Here is an 8,915-nt window from a genome sequence, read left to right as displayed (position 1 = left end):
ACAACTAGAGGATAAAATTCCACTTATTTTGTGCAAGTTGGAGAAGATATTTCCACCTACCTTCTTTGACATAATGATTCACTTGTCAATTCATTTAGCCACGGAGGCACGGATTGGTGGTCCTGTCCAATGTCGATGGATGTATCCCATTGAAAGGTATATTATTATTTTTTATTTTATCAATATATTATATTTGTCGTACTTGTCTACTCGTCTAACTAGAGTTTATTCTTGTGTAACTAGATTTTTGTATACTCTAAAGAATTACGTTCGTAATAGAGCTCAACCGGAGGGTTCAATTGCCGAGGGATATATTGCTGAAGAGTGTATTTCATTTGTGACAAGATACATGGAAAATGTTGAGTCACGCTCAAATAGACCACCCCGTTACATAGACAATAAACGGATAGGAAGTGGTGTCTCATTTACACTCGATATAGCTGAATCTAACCGGGTTCATTATTATATCTTGTCAAATAATCCGGATGTTTACAAATTTATCGAGTAAGTCTGATTTAGAATCAATATTCCGTTTATGTAAATTTCTAAGATGGTCAAGATGGTAAAAATTTTATTCCATTTGCAGCATTCACAAAGAATTCGTAGCGATCCAACACAACAAGTTGAGTCCCCTTGCAATTCAAAGAAAACACGTAGAGGAATTCGCTCAGTGGTTTAAGGATCATCTTCAAAAATTGAAGAGAGCTAAACAGTCATATCCCGAAGAACTAGACATCCTTGCTGCTGGTCCACTTCCACGTGTTCAACGATTCAAGGGTTATACAATTAACGGATACAATTTCAACACTATTGCAAAAGAGATGGGGAAGACGACGCAAAACAGTGGTGTGGCTCTTGACGCGAGTCAAACCTTTTTCTCAAGTGCAAAAGATTCAAATCCAGTTGATGCGGTCTTAACACATTATGGGCGTGTAACTGACATACTTGAAATTACATATCCACGAGATCGTCGATTTGTATTATTCAAATGTGACTGGGTTGACGTCAATAAAAACAAAGGTTTAAAGGTGGATCAATTTGGTTTTACACTTGTTAACTTCTCTCGTTTGTTGTCAACCCAAAATGAAGATCCTTATGTGTTGGCATCTCAAGTCAGCCAAGTGTTTTATGTTCAAGATCCGATTGAACTTAATTGGCATGTTGTGGTAAAAAATATACCCAGAGATACTTACGACTTGAATGACAATAAAAATGATAACATGCCACTTGATAGTGAGTTAATTCTTGAGCATACAAATGTTTGTGATAATGAAGATGAAATCAATGAGGGCGTTCACAATGGAACGATGAATGATGACAAAGACAATGAAGAAATTGAAGACAACGAAGACAAAGATGAGGAAGATGAGGAGGAGGAGGAGGAGGAGGAGGAGGAGGAAGAAAAGGAAGAAGAGGAAGAGGGGGATGAGGAGGAAGAGTACGTACATAATGAGGCTGAAAGTGAGGAAGACGGCGATGATGACCAAGAGGATGATGACTCTTTTGTTTAGTTATTTCTTTTTATTCAAGAACAATATGATTTAGTTGTTTAGTTGTAATTTGAGAACTTCAAGATTTACTTCAGAATTATTTCGATTAGTTGTTTCTTTTTATTCGAAAAAATATGATTTAGTTGTTTAGTTGTAATTTGAGAACTTTATGCTTTTTTATTATTATTATTCGTTGTATTCGAAAACCGTACGAATTCTAATGTTCCGTATTTGTCTTGTTTATGTAGGTTTTGAAGCATCATGTCAGAACTACCAAAAAAGAGGGGAAGGCGCAAGAACAAAAATGCGTGGATGAATGATCTTTCAGATGAAGAAAAAATACATATTGATTTCGATGCAGAAAACCGACCTATTGGAAAAAAAAGGACAAAATTGGCAGAATACATAGGATTATTGGCGAGAGATGGTCACAGATTTCCAATAACAAAACAAAAATGGAAACAAATTGACAGCGAACAGAAAGAGAAAGCCATTAAGGAAATTAAGGTAATAGATATATTTGGGTTCATTAAAATAGTATCTCTTTTCCTTTCATGTTGTTTTCAATTTGCTAACTCTAGTTATTTCTTTTTCAAGTTATATTTTGACATTGATGTGTCTGACAAGTTTCTAAGTAATGAGCTAAGCATTAAGTGGAAAGACCATAAATGTTCGACGAAGAGAAAGTTTTATACTGATATTGAAGACAAGAGTGAATGCGACAAAAATATTCCTAAAGGAATTGTTGCTTCTCAATGGGTGACGATGGTTCAACTATGGAATGAGAATGATGATATTAGGGTAAAAAAAATTCTTTCCTCACTTTATATTTGTTTCAAGCTTTACTATGTGTTTCTAACCTTTTTTTTTTGTTAAATGTAGAAGTTAGCCGAACAAAATGCAAGAAATAGAGCTGCTCTGACACTTCATCACCGTCTTGGGTCGAAATCCCTAGCACAAGTCTCTCATGAGGTAAACCTTGTATTTTTCTGATTTATTATTGTTCTCACTCCTTAACTATTATGCTGCATGTTTTGATTTTTACAGTTCCGACAAGAAAATAACAAACAGCCTACTCGAATGGAGCTATTTCAAAAATCTTATACAAGTACAACCGAAGGAGTAGTAAACCCCCATGCTGCCGAGCGGCTAGTAATAATTTACATCTCATAACAATATTATTTTTTGTTCGTAATGATTATGCAGATAAATATAGACAATGATCAAGTTTATTCTATTTGACAGAAAGATATGGAGAAACTAAAGGAGATTATGAGCCAGAATGCTGATGGAGAACTAGAAGACTTGCCAGGTCCTGATGACATCTTTGCCCAGGTCATGGGACCAGAGCCAAGGGGTCGCATTCGACTTATGCCACATGTGAAGCCGAAAGACCTTTTCCCTCGGCAATCTTCAACAACTAATAAGAAAGTAGAGCAAGACCTTTCTGATATTAAGAAAACGAATGCTGAGTTACAAGAAAAGAATGTTGAGTTACAAGAGAAGAATATTGAATTAGAGAGAAAGCTATCGAATGTCACATCAGAGGTATCTTCTCTGAAAGCACAAATGACAGAGTTCATGAATCTCATGCGATCATCGGGTGCTGGTTCGTCATCACAGGTAAATTTAACTCATTCTTCTCACATATGTTAGCTTTGTGTGTCGTCGTTTAAACTTATTTTGATGGTTTCTTTGTATTTTAGTTGGAACAGGGGCAGTAGGCAAAACTTCATCTCAAACTTAGCTTGGATTAATTTTGTTTAAGGTAAATACTTTATGCAGTTTTTTCTAGATCTCTTCCATCTAATCCGTTTATTAATATTTGAGTTGGTAATATAACAATGAACTATATATGCTTTTATACTTTGATTTCGTCTATAACAATTTAGTCGATAGAAGTCAGGTTATGCTTGTCGGTAAGGAAATTTAGTCCACAGTAGTGTAATCGTTTCCATGACCCTGGTGGAAGTGATTCCGTGTAGTTCATAGAAATGCTTAGAACCACACTTTTTGTCATAGTTTACTATTTGATTTTCATAATGCAATTTTTGTGACAGTTTATTATGTGATTTTCGATTTTATTGGATGGGGTTTATCCAAAGAATTTCTAGATCTAAAGTTGAAGAAGATCGAATCGTAATGCATGAAATTGAAATCTTAAAAAGAAGAATTACTGAACCAGATATTCCTAAACGAAAGATGAAGGAATATATAATTAGACTTGTTTATGTTGAAATATTAGGTCATGATGCATCTTTTGGTTATATACATGCTGTAAAAATGACTCACGATGATTCTCTTTTTCTCAAACGAACTGGTTACTTAGCTGTTACTCTTTTCCTTAATGAAGATCATGATCTGATTATTCTAATTGTTAATACCATTCAAAGGATTTGAAATCAGATAATTATCTTGTTGTTTGTGCTGCATTAACTGCTGTCTGTAAATTGATCAATGAGGAAACTATTCCTGTTGTATTACCTCAAGTGGTTGAACTTCTAGGGCATCAGAAAGAAGCTGTTAGGAAGAAAGCTATTATGGCTTTGCATAGGTTTTATCAGCGTGTCCCTTCATCTGTTTCTCATTTGGTTTCTAATCGTATATTGCAGTCAAAGGATTTTTTAATTTGACTTGAGTAGTGAAATGATAAAAGAATACATAAACATGCACTCTATACGGATTGACAAATCTAGAGATGGATTAGTTAGTTTTTTGGTTTTATTGGATGGATTTATGAGTTTTATGAAATCGGTATCTCTACTAATTGCTCGATTGCTTCTTTGTGCAGGTTTGTTGGTGTTTCAGAGAAGAAGAAATGATAAGATAGTTGTTGATTCTTGATGTTAGACAATGTGTGTTTTAAAATCTTTCGCAATTTTAAATTTTCAAACCTTTCATGGTTTTCTTTTTGTTAGACAATATGTGTTATGAAAACAATGACTTGTTCCTAGATGTGTATTACAAATTTTGATAGTTATGCAGGTTATTGTTCATTATGTTGCTGCACTTAATGAATTAACGGGTGCAGCAACGGGTACAAAAAATCGATTTTAAAAAAAAAATTGTTATATATTGCCGACGGAAATTAAACCGTCGGCCAAACAAATAGTTGCCGACGGTTTTTGTAAATCCAAGTCGTCGGCAGAGGGCAATAAATTCGCGGGAAATGAGATTCCCGGGAAATTAATCTTCTTACTGCCGACGGAAATAGAGTTAACAAAAACGTCGACAAAATATCTACCGACGTGTTGTTTCCGTCGAGAAGTTCGTCGCGGGGTTACTTCCCGACGCCCATTCTGCCGACCATTTCCCGCTCGTCGGCAAATACTTCTGCCGACGAGAATGTTGGCTTACCGACGGTTTCCTGGCGTCGGCAATATTCCCGATTTTTGTAGTGCATTTTAATTTTTCTGTTACCTTGTCTTTAATGAAAGTCTAGCTCGTATGTATTCAGGGTTGCGGCACATGTCGCTCAAGTCAATCAGTTGACTCCTTAATTGGTCAAGGCAAACTAATATTTGGCTCACACGTTTCATCGTCATATTAGCAGGGTTAGTGCCTAGTTATAGTCTGACAACTCCATCGTCAGGCTAGCAGGGCTTAGTGTTTGTTTATGGCATGACAGTTTAATCGTCAGGCTATTAGAGTTTGGTGCCTTATTTTGACATGACAGTGCCATCTTTATACTAGTAGACTGATGTTTGGTCATGGTCTGACAGTTCTATTGTCAGACTAGCAGATCTTGGTGTCTAGTTATGTCGTGACATTTTCATTGTGAGACTCGCAGGACTTGGGGCCTAGTTATGGTGTGCAGTTCCAACTTTAAATCACATGGCTTAATATATGCCTGACAGAGCAAAACTTAATTTGTGTATGATAAAATAAGACTCTACTTAATAATCTCAAAACACATCAAGTATTTCCATAATTCAAACCTCTTTATCGAGGTTATATCATTCAATTTAATTCACAAAATAAATAAAAAAATAAAAATGATGTTATGCCCGGCGGTTTTCCCGGCCCAATCTCGGCCAGCCGAGTTGGCAGTCCAACCGGACATAGCATACTGAGTTGGCACCGTGAAGAGGGTGGGTCTACAATTTTTACAATTTTGTCCCACAAATTTGAACCCTTTTGAGTTGAGTCCTTTTTCAACTCATAACATCAAAACACATAATTTCACTCTTCACTTTCCCTCTTCCAACTAAAAGCTAGGGCAAAACTTGATTTTGAACTCTACAATCCATTTCAGCTAAGTTTTGCTTCAAAATCACTCGAGAAATACCGCTCCTTCACCAACTCCAGGCATCATCAAGTAAGTTCATCCACTCAAAATGGAGCAACATAACTAGTAAAACCTAGTTGAAATTCTAGTGTTTTTATTAGGTATAGTTCTTAGGTTTTAGGTCTTCTTTTTCTTAGTTTCATTTGCTTGATCCTAAAAGGGTTATGCTCGAATCTTGACAGAACTAAGGTTTTGGTCGATTCCATCATCAGTGAATAAGAAGAACGAACTCGCTCGAAAGAGAGTTTGTATTGAATTTTATTAATTGAAGGAGACAGAGGGTTTGATATTAATATCTTTGGTTAAATTGTGGATGAAAATCTTGATTAAGCGTTTCTGCTAGTATTTGATTCAGAATCTCATTTATGATTTCCTTAGATTGTTCAATATACTGATTGATTTGTTTGATGGAACCGATTTGATCCTATATTTAATCTCCATAATTAGAATTAATAAGCAATTATAGATGTAAAATCAATTTCATCTTAATTGTTGTTAATGAGTTATTTGATTTGTATTTTGGTACAAGTTTCCCATGATTCAATTGGTTCTTTTTGTCTAGTAAATTGTTCTCAAATCCCTTTTAGGGTTTCTGTGATCTTTATTGGAAGTACAATTTCATTCTTTACACTTGCAAAATATTGATTCAGCTTCGTATTAATCATGTAAATGAGCTAAAAGTTGCATTTACCTGTAAGAACTAAATTCTTTGCAATGCGTAGTTGTAACTCCAGAAAATTGTATCCGGTAAATCTTTTCTTACATAGAGTCATATATGTGTGGGTATGGCTGACATATAGATTTTCTATGGATCTATTTGATTCCTGTGATTCTTGCTCGAGCCGGATGATGAAAAATTATCATGTCCAGTTCCTTCGGGGGATGGATCCATACGAATTCGCCTATCCCAATAACAAAGAAACCTGACTTGAATGATCCTGTATTAAGAGCTAAATTGGCGAAAGGAATGGGTCATAATTATTATGGAGCACCCGCATGGCCCAACGATCTTTTATATATTTTTCCAGTAGTAATTCTAGGTACTATTGCATGTAATGTAGGTTTAGCAGTTCTAGAACCGTCAATGATTGGCGAACTTGCGGATCCATTTGCAACTCCTTTGGAAATATTACCCGAATGGTATTTCTTTCCCGTATTTCAAATACTTCGTACAGTACCAAATACAAATTCATTCTTGTCAAATAGATATATATATATACATAGAGCAATAGTTGTATTCTTGTGTGGTTTAGATGTTATCTAGAACATGAATGGTTGATTCTTTGATTGTATGACTCAAATGGATCGAAACTAGTAAATTAGTACTGTTTTCTTAAGCATAAAATTAGTAAATTTTGACCTTTTTCATGGTTTAAATGGGTGATTGAATTTGATTTTGCCGCGATGTGGTTCAAAAGAGAGAAAAATATGATCTTATTATGTTTTATTTGTCTAAACATGAACTATGTCTTCAAAGTACAAATGAATTGGTATTAATTGACTTTGGAACATATAGGAGTTCAAAATAGTATGATTTGAGATATACATTTCATCCTCAATTGTAAAGTCTATATATTTTAGAAACACTTGATGGCTCGAAATTGATATCTACATGTGTGAATCTTAGGATATTGTTTTGCATGCGATGGCTCGACTAACCGAAACAGAAAGATAATTGTGTGGTTGTGTGGTTGTGTGTGTTTATTTAGATACCATTTTGAGATAATAATAAAGGTCTTATATTTTTGTCAATAGAAAGTCAATGATACTGGATTCCATAGAAGAAAGAAAACATATCACGTGTGCTTGCTCGAATGGTTTTCTTAAGGTTATGTTATCCAAAAGGACCAAAACTGAGCGCAATCCTAATCGATGGTTCATTAAAGTATTTGAAAGTATTTCAAATGTTGTTATGACCATTTACCATATGTGTGTAGAGAGGATTTAATGACAAGGGATGTGGATTTTGGTGTTGGTTGGATGAACTTCGACTGTTTCCTTGTGGGGATGGTCCTGCCAAGCTCATAACATCAAAATCTGAAGGTCGAAGGTTCTATTGTTGTCCAAAGTCATCTTATAATGGAAAGCGCGGATGTGGGTTTCACATTTTCGAAGAAGATATTTATGATTTTGATGACATACCGGAGGCGTCTACGAGAGAAGATGACGAAATAAGCCGCATTGCTGAAAAATTAATGTCTTTGGAGTTGGAATCTCGTAAAGCTATGGAGCGTTACCGACAATGTGAAGAATTAAAGAAAGATCTTATAAAAAGCGCCGAATCGAGGTTGAAAAGCATTGAAAAGATTTAGTTAATAGTATGGTTTCGATACTTTTATGTTAAAAAGCGATATTGTCTCTTTTCTTTGTGTTTATTGTTGTTTGATTTCTATTTACCAGTAGTAAGAGTTTGTGTTTCTATCTAACAAAAAAAAACTGGTACTAAGTAATACTGATTAGTGTTAACCCTAAAGTAAGGAGGCTTTGGTACTTGGCTGTGTCAGTATACTGAGTTTCTACTTGTAAATTCCAATTCAGGTTTTCAGAGATGGCTAGTTTGATATCATTCAAAGTCCAATTCTTAGTCCTGTTCTCATGTTTGTTTTTTGCAATAATCATGTTATCTGGCTTGCCGATTGCGATAATCATGTTGTCTGCCTTGCCGATTGCGATAATCATTTTATGCGTGAAAAGGTTCACCCACACCTCATTCAACCACAGTTTATAACTACCACCAATGGGTTATATACCCGACCGTCAGACTCAGCCAACCGCGATTCAGCCACGACCGTGTTTTCTTAGTTTCATGAACAAAAAGCATCAACAACCATGTCTTCTTAGTTTCATGAACAAAAGATAAGCAACATGAACACAAAGGCATGAACAAAAATTCATGAAAACCGAACATCAACCATTACAACAATTCATGAAACAACAATCCATAGACTTCCATGTACTGTCATATCAACCATCACAACAGCCTTATCCAAAGAAGTTCTGAAACAACAATTCATGAAACCCAAACATAGAATCCAAACATAAAATCAAAATAACATGGTTCGTGAAACCAAACATTAAAGTCGACCATAATTAACCATTCATTACGTGTCGTCGGTTGAAAAATCAAAATCGTTATC

The 8,915-nt window shown here is 35.2% G+C and overlaps 1 protein-coding gene across 1 annotated transcript; it reads left to right on the top strand.

Annotated features, from left to right (window-relative positions):
* Window positions 1-1,736: 1,736 nt before the first annotated feature.
* LOC147544703 (uncharacterized) lies at window positions 1,737-4,474 on the top strand. Its single transcript, XM_086636416.1, has 7 exons — window positions 1,737-1,997; window positions 2,088-2,291; window positions 2,373-2,462; window positions 2,538-2,642; window positions 2,736-3,113; window positions 3,197-3,258; window positions 4,282-4,474. The coding sequence occupies exons 1-6, from the start codon at window positions 1,752-1,754 to the stop codon at window positions 3,212-3,214; spliced, it is 1,041 nt and encodes a 346-aa protein (XP_086492542.1). The 5' UTR covers window positions 1,737-1,751; the 3' UTR covers window positions 3,215-3,258; window positions 4,282-4,474.
* The last annotated feature ends 4,441 nt before the right edge of the window (window positions 4,475-8,915 follow it).

This window comes from Eschscholzia californica, unplaced genomic scaffold (genome assembly GCF_041429995.1).
Source record: "Eschscholzia californica isolate CP2 unplaced genomic scaffold, dmEscCali1.0.p SCAF_4, whole genome shotgun sequence".
In the NCBI taxonomy this organism is placed as follows: Eukaryota; Viridiplantae; Streptophyta; class Magnoliopsida; order Ranunculales; family Papaveraceae; genus Eschscholzia; species Eschscholzia californica.
Note: the sequence above shows the minus strand (reverse complement) of the source record. Positions and strands in the feature narration are given on the sequence as shown.

Excerpts from the sequence above, each read along its gene's own strand:
- LOC147544703 (XM_086636416.1), top strand. The coding sequence starts at position 1,752 with ATGTCAGAACTACCAAAAAAGAGGGGAAGGCGCAAGAACAAAAATGCG. Across the intron at positions 1,998-2,087 it reads AAGCCATTAAGGAAATTAAG|TTATATTTTGACATTGATGT; the intron begins GTAATAGATATA and ends TTCTTTTTCAAG. Across the intron at positions 2,292-2,372 it reads ATGAGAATGATGATATTAGG|AAGTTAGCCGAACAAAATGC; the intron begins GTAAAAAAAATT and ends TGTTAAATGTAG.